This window comes from Petromyzon marinus, chromosome 11 (genome assembly GCF_048934315.1).
Source record: "Petromyzon marinus isolate PM22_M1 ecotype Great Lakes invasive population chromosome 11, UKy_Petmar_22M1.pri1.0, whole genome shotgun sequence".
Lineage (NCBI taxonomy): Eukaryota > Metazoa > Chordata > Hyperoartia > Petromyzontiformes > Petromyzontidae > Petromyzon > Petromyzon marinus.
The window spans coordinates 1,610,956-1,628,310 of record NC_133677.1 but is presented as its reverse complement, the minus strand read 5'-3'; the positions used below and the strand labels follow the sequence as shown (position 1 = coordinate 1,628,310).

Here is a 17,355-nt window from a genome sequence, read left to right as displayed (position 1 = left end):
ACACGAACCCACACACCTACACGAACTCACACACCTACACGAACCACACACCTACACGAACCACACACCTACACGAACCACACAGCTACACGAACCCACACACCTACACGAACTCACACACCTACACGAACTCACACACCTACACGAACTCACACAGCTACACGAACTCACACACCTACACGAACTCACACACCTACACGAACTCACACACCTACACGAACCCGTACAGCTACACGAACTCACACACCTACACGAACCCACACAGCGACACGAACTCACACAGCTACACGAACTCACACACCTACACGAACTCACACAGCTACACGAACTCACACAGCTACACGAACTCACACACCTACACGAACTCACACACCTACACGAACCCACACACCTACACGAACTCACACACCTACACGAACTCACACACCTACACGAACTCACACAGCTACACGAACTCACACACCTACACGAACTCACACAGCTACACGAACTCACACAGCTACACGAACTCACACACCTACACGAACTCACACACCTACACGAACCCACACACCTACACGAACTCACACACCTACACGAACTCACACACCTACACGAACTCACACACCTACACGAACCCACACACCTACACGAACCCACACAGCTACACGAACCACACACCTACACGAACCGACACACCTACACGAACTCACACACCTACACGAACCACACACCTACACGAACTCACACACCTACACGAACCCACACACCTACACGAACCCACACACCTACACGAACTCACACACCTACACGAACCACACACCTACACGAATTCACACACCTACACGAACCACACACCTACACGAACTCACACACCTACACGAACCCACACACCTACACGAACTCACACACCTACACGAACCCACACACCTACACGAACTCACACACCTACACGAACCCACACACCTACACGAACTCACACACCTACACGAACCCACACACCTACACGAACTCACACACCTACACGAACCCACACACCTACACGAACTCACACACCTACACGAACCCACACACCTACACGAACCCACACACCTACACGAACCCACACAGCTACAAGAACCCACACAGCTACACGAACTCACACACCTACACGAACCACACACCTACACGAACTCACACACCTACACGAACCCACACACCTACACGAACCCACACACCTACACGAACTCACACACCTACACGAACCACACACCTACACGAATTCACACACCTACACGAACCCACACACCTACACGAACTCACACACCTACACGAACCCACACACCTACACGAACCCACACACCTACACGAACTCACACACCTACACGAACCACACACCTACACGAACTCACACACCTACACGAACCCACACACCTACACGAACCCACACACCTACACGAACTCACACACCTACACGAACCACACACCTACACGAACCACACACCTACACGAACCACACAGCTACACGAACCCACACACCTACACGAACTCACACACCTACACGAACTCACACACCTACACGAACTCACACAGCTACACGAACTCACACACCTACACGAACTCACACACCTACACGAACTCACACACCTACACGAACCCGTACAGCTACACGAACTCACACACCTACACGAACCCACACAGCGACACGAACTCACACAGCTACACGAACTCACACACCTACACGAACTCACACAGCTACACGAACTCACACAGCTACACGAACTCACACACCTACACGAACTCACACACCTACACGAACCACACACCTACACGAATTCACACACCTACACGAACCACACACCTACACGAACTCACACACCTACACGAACCCACACACCTACACGAACTCACACACCTACACGAACCCACACACCTACACGAACTCACACACCTACACGAACCCACACACCTACACGAACTCACACACCTACACGAACCCACACACCTACACGAACTCACACACCTACACGAACCCACACACCTACACGAACTCACACACCTACACGAACCCACACACCTACACGAACCCACACACCTACACGAACCCACACAGCTACAAGAACCCACACAGCTACACGAACTCACACACCTACACGAACCCACACACCTACACGAACTCACACACCTACACGAACCCACACACCTACACGAATTCACACACCTACACGAACTCACACACCTACACGAACTCACACACCTACACGACCTCACACACCTACACGAACTCACACACCTACACGAACCCACACACCTACACGAACCACACACCTACACGAACCACACACCTACACGAACCCACACAGCTACACGAACCACACACCTACACGAACCCACACACCTACACGAACTCACACACCTACACGAACCACACACCTACACGAACTCACACACCTACACGAACCCACACACCTACACGAACCCACACACCTACACGAACTCACACACCTACACGAACCACACACCTACACGAACTCACACACCTACACGAACCACACACCTACACGAACTCACACACCTACACGAACCCACACACCTACACGAACTCACACACCTACACGAACCCACACACCTACACGAACCCACACACCTACACGAACCCACACAGCTACAAGAACCCACAGAGCTACACGAACTCACACACCTACACGAACCCACACAGCTACACGAACTCACACACCTAAACGAACCCACACACCTACACGAACTCACACACCTACACGAACTCACACACCTACACGAACTCACACACCTACACGAACTCACACACCTACACGAACCCACACACCTACACGAACCCACACACCTACATGAACCCACACACCTACACGAACTCACACACCTACACGAACTCACACAACTACACGAACCCACACACCTACACGAATTCACACAACTACACGAACCCACACACCTACACGAACCCACACACCTACACGAACCCACACAGCTACACGAACTCACACACCTACACGAACCCACACACCTACACGAACTCACACACCTACACGAACTCACACACCTACACGAACTCACACACCTACACGAACTCACACACCTACACGAACTCACACACCTACACGAACCCACACACCTACACGAACCCACACACCTACACGAACCCACACACCTACACGAACCCACACAGCTACACGAACTCACACACCTACACGAACTCACACACCTACACGAACTCACACACCTACACGAACTCACACACCTACACGAACTCACACACCTACACGAACTCACACACCTACACGAACTCACACACCTACACGAACCCACACACCTACACGAACTCACACACCTACACGAACCCACACACCTACACGAACTCACACACCTACACGAACTCACACACCTACACGAACTCACACACCTACACGAACCCACACACCTACACGAACTCACACAGCTACACGAACCCACACACCTACACGAACTCACACACCTACACGAACCCACACACCTACACGAACTCACACACCTACACGAACTCACACACCTACACGAACTCACACAGCTACACGAACCCACACACCTACACGAACCCACACACCTACACGAACTCACACACCTACACGAACTCACACACCTACACGAACCCACACAGCTACACGAACTCACACACCTACACGAACCCACACACCTACACGAACCCACACACCTACACGAACCCACACACCTACACGAACTCACACACCTACACGAACTCACACAGCTACACGAACCCACACACCTACACGAACCCACACACCTACACGAACTCACACACCTACACGAACTCACACACCTACACGAACCCACACACCTACATGAACCCACACACCTACACGAACTCACACACCTACACGATCTCTCTCTCGCTCACCCACGCACCGGTTTCTCCATCCCTCCCCCCCCACCCCCCAACCTCTTCCGCCCTCGTTCCTGTATCCCTCTCTCTCTCTCGGTCTCTCTCTCTCGGTCTCCCTCGGTCTCTCTCTCTCACCGCACGTCACCACCTCGACCGCTCCGTCGCACAAACTCGCGTCGCATCGCACGCGCGCGAGCAGACCAACCTCGGTTAGCACCGTTCGCTACGTACGGTGCGAAAGAAATTTAAACGTACACACACACGTACACACACACACACACGTACACACACACAGACATACACACACACAACCATAAACCCCAACCAAGTGTCCACCCCCCACGCCACCCCGCGCCGTGCTCGATGTCGAACTCAACGTTCAACGTGAGCGGCGACGCAGCGGCGAGTTCGTCGCACGCGCCGCTGCAGGCCACCTACGTGCTGCTCTGCGTGTGCGGAGTGACGGCCAACGGCGCCGTCATCTGCGCGCTCGCGTGCGGCGGCGGCGGCAAGAGGCGCCACGTGTCGGACGCGTACGTGTTCAACCTGGCCGTGGCCGACCTCCTCTTCCTGCTCGGCATGCCCTTCCTCGCGCACCAGCTGGTGAGCGAGCAGAGGTGGCGCTTCGGGTGGTTCATGTGCAAGGCGCTCACGCTGGTGGACGTCAACAACCAGTACACCAGCGTGGGCACCGTCACGGTGCTGTGCATCGACAGGTGAGCGCGGGGCCGGGCGAGTGGGCGGTGGGGGCGCGGAACTCTGCTGCGTTTCGTCTGGAGGGGCCATCCGTGCACAGGCGAAGGGGCACGGATGGTACCTTGTGACCGTGATTAACGTCAGTGGCAAGTGATATCAGGTTCGATTATTTGTCTCGATCATTCGGGACCGAGATTGTATTACTTTTGCACGGTATTTAACGTCTAGTTTGCATTGCTTCTAAAAATATATATGTACACATAATATACATTGTCTCGTTCATTCCATTTTATTCGCTCCATCTGCCCTCCAGACTCTGTATCGAGCACCGGTATTTGATCATTTCTTCAAGCACGAGTCGACTTATGCCGGCATCGGGAGCCTTGTGAATATATTTATTGTTCTATAGCAACGTTCTTCACTATTCTTTTCAGGGGAAGAGGAAGCCACTTTGGCCGTTAAAACGGAATCAGTCTGTAAGGGCCGACACACATTTGAAACCATTAAGGTTTGACAGCAGCGCGATGATGATGATGATGATGGGGGGTATTTTCACCATGTGTGTATTGTCGGGAGCCGCACTAAAGGTCCACCAGGGTCTCGCCATTCGCCCGCAGTGCCTCGCAATGAAGAACGCCGCTCGATATCCACAGATGAATGGATGTGTTCAAATCCAGGCAGCAACCCTGCGATTAAACCCGGATCTCAGGTGCAGTGAGCTGATGGCCTTAGCTCCTTCCTACCGATGACTGCGCTATGCGAACGCATTCTATCTGTGAGAATGAAACGCCGCTGTCGCTGTCACGCGACGCACGTTGCTCTCCGAGTCGGTGAACGTGCTGCCGCCTGCCACCAGGGTTCACTTATAAGGCGCCGCATCTTCAGCAGCAGTTCCCTGACATCCGCTTCCGCGGGCCATCCTCCCAACACAACGATCGATGAAATGCTCCGCCACAAACCAGAGCGGGTGCCTCCGTTCTCGTTCACCTGCCACGTTGAAGCAACTCGCTGACCCGACCCTCGCGGACACCCGCTGAAACAAAAACGAGCTTCGTAGCGCATCGGATTCTTCCTCCGTTGATACAAACTTAAAAAAAAAACATAAACAATAAAAAAATAAAATTGTAAACGTTAAATTAAAAAAAGTAAAACAATTTAAATTTCAAAAAATGTAACATTAAAACCAAAAATCCGAATCCGCTGTCACCTGCCTCGCCGCAGATACATCGCAGTGGCGCACCCGCTCACCGCTGCCACGAACCGCACCATGCGCGGCGCCTTCCTCGTCAACCTCCTCGTGTGGCTCTGCAGCCTCCTCCTCTCGCTGCCCGCGCCCGTCTACGCGAGCGTGCTGCACATCGACGGCGTCGAGGTGTGCGCCCTCGACTTCCCCGAGGCGCGCCTCGGCGCCACCGCCTTCGCCGTGGCCAACTTCGCCCTCGCCTTCGCCGCCCCGCTCGCGCTCATCAGCGTCTTCTACGCCCTCGCGCTGCGCCGCGTCTCGAGCGCCACGCGGCGCGGCGCGAGGCTCCGGCCGCAGAACTCGCGGAGCCGGCGCGCCACGAGGACCGCCGTTGCCATCGTGGTGGCGTTCGCCGCGTGCTGGGCGCCTTTCCACGCCATGCAGATGGTCGGCCTGACGCTGAGCGAGCCCACGGACGGCTTCCACCTCGCCTACCAGCTGAGCATCTGCCTGGGCTACGCGCACAGCTGCATCAACCCCGTGCTTCTCATCTTCTTCACGGAGTTCTTCAAAGAGCGGCTCCCGTGCGCGCGATTCCGTGCCAGACGACAGTGCCGCTACCACGACAACCGCCAGCGCCGGCGTTGTTGCTGCTGCCGCCGCCGCCGCCGTAGTTGTTGTTGTTCGCGTTTGTGTTGTTGGTGTTGTTGTTGCTGGGACGGAGGAGCTACGTCCGGCGATGTGGGGAAGATGCCGGGAAAAGCGGGAGAGAGACGGAGCGCGTGGTGCAGCGATAGAAATGCCGCGGGTGACGACGGCGGTGGTGGTGACGATGAGGAGGTTGCGGCTGCGACTCTGATGACCACGACGAGCACGCCGCCGGCGGTGGCGGCGGCGCCGATGGGAGAGGGGAGCGACGCAAGGGTGCAGGAGCAGCTGCACGTGGAAGAGTTCACTACCACGTGCCTATCCGTCTCCTTGGTGGAAGCGGCTCCGGCCATGCCAACACCCAGTGACGAATGTCTGAACCGGTCCTGGGCCTCCCCTATGGCGATGCAGCCTCAAATGAGTACCTGGTGCTGTGTGTAAAACTTCGCCACTGGGGAGACAAAGGCGGTCGAGCGTGGTGATGAACACGCACCCCGACGAAGTGGTTTACCATGTTTGAAAGTTATCGCAGCCAAGATCTTGGAAACGCGTGTTTTGTTCTAAATGTGGGGGGGGGGGACCATTTCATGACCTCGACGGGCCAGGTTCTAAGTTGGCGTCAGCGCATGGGAATAGATGGAGGCTGCGTCCACAATATTTTTGTCACAGTGGTGAGATGTTAACGACATCGTTGATATGCAGGAGGTCGCGGGTTCGATCCCGATCCTGACGCCTGTTAAATATTTGGAGTTTGCGTGTCTCTCTCTCTCTCTCTCCCCGTGGTCGTGTGGATTTTTCTCCGGGTCCTCCGGTTTTTCCCTCCACATTTAAAAAGACAGCGTTTAGGGCATTTGGCTGCCACAAATTTCCCCACTAGAAACACCACCCCCTCTCTCTCCTCCTGCCGCCGATCCCTCTGTAAATTGCATCCACACTTAGCTCGCTCGTTATGGCAGCCCCTCGCCTCCCTCGGATTAGCTGACGCTTGCTAGCCTTCTGTTTGCTCGCCTTACATTTACTATATAACCTCTTGCTTCTAGCAGCTGTCTCACCACTTTTCGCCTGATGACGGACGCTTGTGTTGCGTCCGAAACGTCGTGATCTATTATTTTGCTACCTACGTGACTTTACCGAAAGACCCAAAGAGTATGGATTCCTGCAGTCACGAAAGCTTCAAATCAAGATAAAAAATATATATAATAAATCAATGTTATAAAATAAATGCACACGGGTACACGAGAAGGTGGTTACGCGCAGATGTGTCGGCGAGCGAAACGCTTGCAGAGCTACGCGCTCCACGTGAATATGAAATGTACGCAAAATCACGCCCGTGTGTGTGTGTGTGCACGTGGGGGAGCGGTAGTGTAGCGTTTAGCTGCGCTGCGCTATGAACTCGGCGACACGAGTTCGATTCCCGCTCACGGCCAACACCAGTGACGATTACCTGAAACCGGTCCTGGGCCTCCCCTAGATCGACTCAGCCTCAAATGAGTACCTGGTGCGGTGTGCAAACATCACCACTGGGGAGACAAAGGCGGTCGGGCGTGGTGCTGGCCACCGACTCCCTCGTGTATTGTTGCGGCCTTCATAGGTGCTCGCTAACAGCACTTGCCCCTACAATCTGCTAAGGCTATGTGGGGGATCTTTGTGTTGAACTTCTTTCGCACCGTACGCAGCCAACCGTGCTAATCGGAGGTGCGGGATAATTACAACAAACGGACACGCCTAAGGCAGTTCTGAAGAAGTGAGTTTTTCAATCGCGATTATTTAAAAGTGCACAGCTCCAGTGTGCCTCCATCTGACCACCGTCTTTGTTCGATGGACAGCAGCTAAAACCCTCACAAGCACAGGCCATCAAAGCCTAACCCAGGAAAGCCTTGCCGTGTCCCAAGCCTCTGGCAACCAGTGACGGAAAACAGCTCGAGGCGGATTGTGGGAGATGGCGATGGGTAGACTCTGGGTGGAGTCCTTCATCCAGCAATGGATTGATCACGGCTGATGATGATGCTGATGCTGATATACAGTCTGCTTTAAAAAAATGTTAACACTTACATGCGGCTGTCGTTTAAATGAAAGAAGAACGAATCATATACACTGTAACATGATAACAAATGTAATATTCTTAGTTTTTTCGGTAAAGTCACGTTGAAGAGAAACAACAAAATATATATAAAACAATAAAAAATTATCACGACGTTTCGACCATAACTCAAACGGTCATCATCAGGTGTGTTGGTTTGCATAAATTTATTTTTAAACGGCACGTTTATTTATTTATTTAAAAAAAACGTTGGCGTCACGCGCAGCGATTGGCAGTTTGCCCAGGACTAGTCCATCTATTTTTTTGAAAAGAGGAGGGGGGAGACGAAATTTTTTATAATGTATGCTGTCTGAAAGCCACTGTAAGCGTGAACAATCAATCAAGAACTGAAATGATTTATCAAATCTTTCCAATGATTGCTAAGATAGAATCCATCTTCTCGGTTGAAATTGTCTCTGTGCTTGTATATGTGGATAGCCTCATGAACGAATCTCTCATGGAAGCCAGATGGCTTACAAAGAACCTCCGTCTTGGAAAAGTCAATGGCATGTGAGCCTACTGAATTAGAACAATGATCTGCTACGGCCGAGGTGTTGGTCCTACCGTGTTTAAGGTCTGCTTTATGTTCACGAATGCGGTCCGAGACATGGCGTTCGTGAACATAAAGCAGACCTTAAACACGGTAGGACCAACACCTCGGCCGTAGCAGATCATTGTTCTAATTCAGTAGGCTCACATGCCATTGACTTTTCCAAGACGGAGGTTCTTTGTAAGCCATCTGGCTTCCATGAGAGATTCGTTCATGAGGCTATCCACATATACAAGCACAGAGACAATTTCAACCGAGAAGATGGATTCTATCTTAGCAATCATTGGAAAGATTTGATAAATCATTTCAGTTCTTGATTGATTGTTCACGCTTACAGTGGCTTTCAGACAGCATACATTATAAAAAATTTCGTCTCCCCCCTCCTCTTTTCAAAAAAAATAGATGGACTAGTCCTGGGCAAACTGCCAATCGCTGCGCGTGACGCCAACGTTTTTTTTTAATAAATAAATGTGCCGTTTAAAAATAAATTTATGCAAACCAACACACCTGATGATGACCGTTTGAGTTATGGTCGAAACGTCGTGAGAATTTTTTTATTGTTTTATATATATTTTGTTATTTTGTTGTTTCTCTTCAACGTGACTTTACCGAAAAAACTAAGAATATGAATTACTGCAGTCACGAAAGCTTTAAATCAAAACAAATGTAATGTTAATAGCTTCAAAAAGTCTAAGAGTCTCCCACTTGTTCGCCATCATTGTCAACGCGTGCCTGGGATTTTCTCCACGTGGTCTCTAGAGCTCGGAGGAGGCAGCACATGTCACGTGGTGCTGTTGCAGTTTCTCAGAAGTGTTCAAACAATTTTTTCAAGCACCCTGTATTGTGATGGTGGAGACACAAATGGGTTCACAACGCCCAGATGCTTCTGGACTGAAACATTACATTTTCACCGTTCATGTTGAGACTCATATTTAGTTGGTGTTTTTCGATTTAAAGCTTTCGTGACCGCAAGGATTCATCTTCTTTGGTTCTTTCGGTAAAGTCACGTAGAATGAGAATAAAATAATAAAATAAAACAATACAATTCTCACGACGTTTCGGCCACAACACAAGTAGCCGTCCTCAGGTGAAGAAACAGGACTGTCCAGAAGACAGCGCTTGAGTGAACCCTGTCAAGCTTGACAGCGTCTTTCAAGCTGTGTGGGAGGAGCAGAGAGCCTTGACAAAGGAGCATGTAACTGGGAGATTAGCATTACGGAGAGCGAACGAGCTGGGACTGGAGGAGGGGGGAGGGGAGTTTACATATAAATTAGCATGTAACTGGGGGATCAGCATGATGTCGGTGTGAGGGATTAGCACCACGGCGAACGACGAGCTCGTACCGGGGACGGGGGGAGAGGAGTTTACATATAAATTAGCATGTAACTGGGGGATTAGCGTTGGTGTGAGGGAGAGAAGAGCACCAAGGAGAGAAAAAATGGCGGTTTTTCCCATCTCCTCAACAACCAGCACCAAGGACAGCGACATTCAGGCGGACGGGTCAATCTATACTCGGAAGGGAGGAGGGGGGAGGGAGAAACAGTCACAATGCCAGCGAAAGAGCTGCGGTCTGACGGTCACCGCAAAATACAATTAATTAAGAACCGAAATGGTTTAAAACATCTTTCCAATGGTTACTAAGCCAGAATCCATCCTCTCGGTTGAAATTGTCTCTGTGTTTGTATATGTGGATGGCTTCATAAACGAATCTCTCATGGTAGTCGGTTGGCTTGCAAAGAACCTCCGTCTTGGAGAAGTCAATGTCATGTGAACCCGCTGAATTATAACAGTGATCTGCCACGGCAGAAGAGTTCTTCCTCCCATGTTTCAAGTCTGCTTTATGTTCGCGGATGCGGTCCGAGATATGTCGTTTGGTTTCCCCAATGTAGTTGCTACCACAGAGGCACTTTAGTTTGTAAACGCCCGGGTACTGTATGTCTGAAACAGCATCTTTTACAGATGGAACCAGATCACGGATTTTATGTACTGTGTTGAATCGGACCTGGATATTGTGTTTATTCATTTTCAGTAACCCCTGCAATGTAGGGTAAAAACCATCACCTTACCCTTACATTGCAGGGGTTACTAAAAAGATCTCAAAAATCCTGAATAAACAGAAGATCCAGGTCCGATTCAACACAGTACATAAAATCCGTGATCTGGTACCATCTGTAAAAGATGCTGTTCCAGACATACAGTACCCGGGTGTTTACAAACTAAAGTGCCTCTGTGGTAGCAACTACATTGGGGAAACCAAACGACATATATCGGACCGCATCCGCGAACATAAAGCAGACTTGAAACATGGCAGGAAGAACTCTTCTGCCGTGGCAGATCACTGTTATAATTCAGCGGGTTCACATGACATTGACTTCTCCAAGACGGAGGTTCTTTGCAAGCCAATCGACTACCATGAGAGATTCGTTTATGAAGCCATCCACATATACATATACAAACACAGAGACAATTTCAACCGAGAGGATGGATTTTGGCTTAGTAACCATTGGAAAGATGTTTTAAACCATTTCGGTTCTTAATTAATTGTATTTTGCGGTGACCGTCAGACCGCAGCTCTTTCGCTGGCATTATGACTGTTTCTCCCTCCCCCCTCCTCCTTTCCGAGTATAGATTGACCCGTCCGCCTGAATGTCGCTGTCCTTGGTGCTGGTTGTTGAGGAGATGGGAAAAACCGCCATTTTTTTCTCTCCTTGGTGCTCTTCTCTCCCTCACACCAACGCTAATCCCCCAGTTACATGCTAATTTATATGTAAACCCCTCTCCCCCCGTCCCCGGTCCGAGCTCGTCGTTCGCCGTGGTGCTAATCCCTCACACCAACATCATGCTGATCCCCCAGTTACATGCTAATTTATATGTAAACTCCCCTCCCCCCTCCTCCAGTCCCAGCTCGTTAGCTCTCCGTAATGCTAATCTCCCAGTTACATGCTCCTTTGTCAAGGCTCTCTGTTCCTCCCACACAGCTTAAAAGACGCTGTCAAGCTTGACAGGGTTCACTCAAGCGCTGTCTTCTGGACAGTCCTGTTTCTTCACCTGAGGACGGCTACTTGTGTTGTGGCCGAAACGTCGTGAGAATTGTATTGTTTTATTTTATTATTTTATTCTCATTCTACGTGACTTTACTGAAAGAACCAAAGAAGATAGTTGGCGTGTCTTAGTCATGCCATGTGTCCGTTTAATTTTTAATTAACCGGTTAAGAAACGGTTAATGAATGGTAGTTACAAATCAATGCTACGCGCGGAGCGGCTTTCAAAGATTTAGCCAATCTGTGGGGCACATCGTTGCGTCAACAACAACAACAACAAATCGATTCGTTAAATATAATCGTGGGGGTGCCTTCTTGCACCTACCCAGCGGGTAGATATGATGATGGCTACAGTGATGATAATTAGGTTGATGATGATGACGATGATTAATGTACAAAAGTAAACACATGTTGTTTTATAGGTGACGATGATGATCCCAATGATGATGATTAAGATGATACGTGATAATCGAGATAACGATTTTAACACGAAAAAACACGTTTTGCGGAATTCATTCCAGTTATGATTTTGATGATGATGACGATATTTATGACGGTAATAATGGTGGTGATGACGTTGAAAAATGATTATGTTGTTGATGATGATGACAAAAATTATCCTAAGTATTGTGTTATCAATTATCACAGCGATGACAATTATGTTTATAATAACGGGACCGGTGATGATGATGATGATCATGACCACGATGATGATGACTACGTTGAACGTGATTATTTGATGAAAATTATATATACGATAATAATGATGATCCTGATGACCATGATGATGATGATGATGACGACGATCATTATGATGATGACGTCGACGATCATGATGTTCATGACAATGACACCCAAGGTCACGTGTCCGCTGATAAGTCACTCCAACCACAGTGCTGACTCCACCCGTGCGCGAGGAGTCACGATCCCCCCCCCCGACAACCCCCACCCCCCATCCCCCCCTCCACCCCCCACCCCCACCACCCCCCATCCCCCTCCCCCCGCCCCCCCCCCTCTTGGGCTCCTCCTCGCCCCGCGAGACGCGCCTCGTACGGGACCCGTCCTGTGCTCTGTCATTCCTTGTCTTTCCTGACGAATATAAAATGATGAATTTTGTTCCCCATCCATTCATTCCTGTTACTCGTGGTTCTTTTGAGGGTGCTTGCGGAGTGGAGGGGGGTGGGGGTGCTGAAAATATTCCATGAGAAATTATCGGACGTTCATTGCCAGACAGAGAGACAGTGAGAGGTTGGACAGCGACTGATCCGATGTGACATCAGCCGCCTGTGCCACCCAGCCCAGGATGTCAGTTCGTGCGCAGAATGACGATTGAGGCATTGGTGTTGACCTGCGGTACCCCAGCCCTCTTGGTCAGTGCTGGAAATGCCTTTGATGGGGGGCGAGACTCTCCATAGGAACACCGTCTGTTGGTGACTCCCCCTGCAGAGTAGGAATCGACTCTCCTCCACGCACTCTCCTACCTCTCCCCTCTCATCCCACTCTACTCCCCTCCACTCACTCTCCTACCCCTCCCCTCTCATCTCACTCCACTCCCCTCCACTCACTCTCCTACCCCTCCCCTATCATCTCACTCCCCTCCACGCACTCTCCTACCTCTCCCCTCACATCCCACTCTACTCCCCTCCACTCACTCTCCTACCCCTCCTCTCTCATCTCACTCCCCTCCACGCACTCTCCAACCTCTCCCCTCTCATCTTACTCCACTCCCCTCCACGCACTCTCCTACCTCTCCCCTCTCATCTGCTCGAGAGGGTTTAACTCCGGTGGCTCTAACGCGTGCCGGCGGGACGGCCAGCCAGACTCATCTTCATCCGACAGTGCCCTCTCGACCGAACGTGCGCTCCGCACGTGTTTGTGTGTGCAATGTGCGTTTTCGTGACAGACACAAAGATCCCCCGTAGCCTTGCCAGACCGTCTGGGGAAAGTGCTGTTAGCGAGGAGCGCCTATGGAGGTCCCCACGACATACGAGAGCGCGTGCGGTAGAGGCACCGCGCCCGACCGCCTTTGTTTTTTTTATTTCATTACCTCCCTGAAAATTGCTCCCTTGAAGATTGAAAGCGATGTTTTGTTGTTGTTGTTTGTTGTGATTAGCGGTTATTTATGTTCAGAAGCAGCGTTGTCCTCCAGCACGCAGCGAGGGATCCGCGAGAGCCATGGGAGACGGCACGGGGTGTGTGGGGCCTCGTGTCTGTACAGTCGCGCGTTCTTTGTGACCACGGAACCCCCACCCCCCCCCCCCCCCCCCACCTCCGCAAAACACAAACGAATGTTTCCGGCTCAAGGTGAGCAAGGACTCTCGGATTGCAGATCAATGCGGGGCGCGAGCAGAGCGGGAGTCGGGACGGTCACGCAGAGTAACGGGGCGAGGGGGATGGAGGGGGGCGCGCGGATTGATTGTGGATCGACCGCGACATCCACGTGGTGCCACGGATGTGTCGCGTCCCGTGAGCTGTTGCGGAGGTGCGGGGTCGCGTGAGTGCGTGGGTGTGTGTGTGGGTGTGTGTGTGTGTGAGTGACCCCCCTAATGGAACATGGACCCCCCTAATAGAACATCTTCGCCGGTTAGAAACATTTAGGCTAGCCTGCCTACGATCGATCCTGGGTTTAACCAGGCCGGATTGTGTGAGGAGCTCACAAATCCTTGAAAGATCTGGGCAAGGTCCCATCGGCGAGCTCCTCCGGCAGGCAAGGCTGCGTTGGCTGGGCCATGTAGCCTGCATGCCCAGCCACCGCATGCCGAAACAGCTTTTGTTCGGCCGGATCGAGGGGGCTAAACGGGCGCGGCACGGGCTGGAGAAGAGATGGAGTGATGTGGTACATGAGGACGTGGAGCTGAGTGGACTTGCCGATGACTGATACCAGCGGTGTCAAGATCGGCCTCTGTGGAGGAGACTCGTGAAGGACGCTACTGGGCAGTTGGAGGCAGTCGCCCTCCAACAACAACGGAGGGCAGAGGAGCGACGCTCACAACAACGAGCGGAGCGCCGGGTGGCTAAAGCACAGCAGATTGGCACAGTAGGGGGCACAGGTGGTGCATCAGCCAGTCATCTCAGTCAGTCGACCCGTGGCACCTGGGTCTGCCCCGTGACCTCCTGCCAGCGGGCGTTCGACACTTAACGTGGCCTCAAGGTGCACATGGCCTGGCACAAGCGTCGTGGTGACGTCACCGCCACTTAGTGGCGAATGGCGGTTGTTGTTGTGTGTGTGAGTGCCCGTGTGTGTGTGTGCCCGTGTGTGTGTGTGTGGTGTGTGTGTGTGTGTGTGCCCGTGTGTGTGTGTGCCCATGTGTGTGTGTGTGCCCTGTTCCTGTTCCTGGGGGTCGGAAATTGGATCACCGTTTTTTCCCCTAATGATGGTAATAGGTGTGGCGCTGCAGGTTACTTTTTTGATGGAGTTAAATAGCGATTTGTGATCACGGGCCACTGAGGCAGACTCCATCTCCTCAGCAACCCGCGACCACCACCCATCCTTGCAGCGCCTCACGGCTCTCCGAACCTCCGAGCGAAGGCTGCGGTAAGCCTCCTCATTCTCTGACGTGGGATTCTGTAGCCGATGACAGTGGGCCTGTCGCTTTTTCTCAACCATCCTGAACAACTCCTCTGTCATCCAGGGTGTCTGGGGAGGTCTGGACCGCGTACCCAAAGCAGCCATTGCAGCTGCATGAGTCACAGTCCTAAACCTCGCCCATTTACCCTCGACATCAGGAGGAGTCGGGGACGATGCCAATCCCAGCCGCAAGCGATGATGAAATTCTCGCTTGCAACTTTCATCAGATAACTGAGACCAGGCCACTTTAGGTTGGAATGGGGTCCTGGGTGTACACCCACCACCGGAGTGGAAGAATGGCAGGCGCATCTTACAGATGACTAGTCGATGGTCAGAGGGCAGATCAGCTCCACGGTAAGTCCTGGTGTCAAGGACATGGGCTCGCATTCGCTGGTCCGTCACTATGTAGTCCAGCAGATGTTCTTGCTTGGACCCGGCATGCATCCATGATGTTGTGTGGATGCGCCGATGCCGGAACAGCGTGTTGGTAATTACAAGCCCATGGGCTGCACAAAAATCTAGCAGCCTCCTACCATTGTTATTGAGCTGATCTGGCCCATGCCCTCCAATCACTCCAGACCAGGTGCCAGTATCATGACCAACTCGGGCATTGAAGTCACCCAACATGATGACTCTATCCCGAGGGGCCACTTTAGCCAGCACCTGTGACAGGAGGTCATAGAAGGCATCTGACTCATCGGCTTTGCCTGCATCCCTCTACGGATGTTCATCTTCGGTGGGGGCATAAGTAACCACGACCACCATTCCTCGCCTCCGGTTGATGGGAAGGCGAGCCCAAAGTAGCCTGGGGCTTACAGCTTCCCACACCTCACCGCCACGCTCCCACGCCCCCTTCATTCTTTTGTTCAAAAGAAGACCCACACCCTGTTGTTTGGCAGTCTGCTGCCCCGAGTAGAGGACTGTCCACCCCTCATGGTGGCAGGAGCCAGAGCCGGTCCACCGGACCTCCTGAATGCCGCATAGATCCAGGCGGTACCGGTCCAGCTCCCGACAGAGGAGTGGCAGCCTCTCCTCTGCAGTGAGCGTTCGAACATTCCACGTGGCCACCCGTAGTGGCTTTTCGTTGTTTCTGGAGTAGCCCCGAGGGTAGGTATTCAATCTCCTGGCTCCGCCAATTGGGGTTTGGCCAGGAGACGTCATAGACGCCTGGCCCCCCGGGGCCTCCGGCACAAGCTTAGTTGTTACATATTTCACTTTAATTCGTGGTTTTGTGGTAATTAATTGAAGGTGGAGGGGTTACCAGCCCCTCGCACCCGTCCAGAGCCCCCGTTTAGCCCCTGTGGTGGACACATATGCCATGAGGGGAGGAGCCAATCAAAATTGGAACTCCCCCCACAGCACTGTCCACGACAGAGTTGCCCGTCCGGCACCGCGAGGAGGTAGGGGGTTGTTTTGCCGGACAGGAACAGGTTCGCAGATTTGCTGAGCATTTCTGTGAGGTCCTGGGGGAGGGAAAATCCCACAGCCAGGAAAACATCGTGGCACAAAGTGAGGATGACCCTGCTGAGGCTGCGGTGCCTCAAATATTGGATGAAGTCACCCCCTGTGAGTGGCTGGCTGAGGTGCCATCTGCTGAGGAAGTATTGAGGGCGATCCGGAGTCTGAGACCAGGAAAGGCAGCGGGCAGAGATGATCTCCCAAGCGAAATGCTGAGGGAGGGTGGCGTTTGTGCACAGACTGCCCTATATGACATC

General features: G+C 52.1%; 1 protein-coding gene across 1 annotated transcript; it reads left to right on the top strand.

Annotated features, from left to right (window-relative positions):
• Positions 1 to 3,854: 3,854 nt before the first annotated feature.
• Positions 3,855 to 9,089, top strand: LOC116941379 (melanin-concentrating hormone receptor 1-like). The gene is made up of 2 exons (XM_032952444.2): positions 3,855 to 4,590; positions 5,792 to 9,089. The coding sequence occupies exons 1-2, from the start codon at positions 4,238 to 4,240 to the stop codon at positions 6,840 to 6,842; spliced, it is 1,404 nt and encodes a 467-aa protein (XP_032808335.2). The 5' UTR covers positions 3,855 to 4,237; the 3' UTR covers positions 6,843 to 9,089.
• The last annotated feature ends 8,266 nt before the right edge of the window (positions 9,090 to 17,355 follow it).

Coding starts and splice junctions, on each gene's coding strand:
- LOC116941379 (XM_032952444.2), top strand. CDS start 4,238: ATGTCGAACTCAACGTTCAACGTGAGCGGCGACGCAGCGGCGAGTTCG. Junction 4,591..5,791: donor ACGGTGCTGTGCATCGACAG/GTGAGCGCGGGG, acceptor GCCTCGCCGCAG/ATACATCGCAGTGGCGCACC.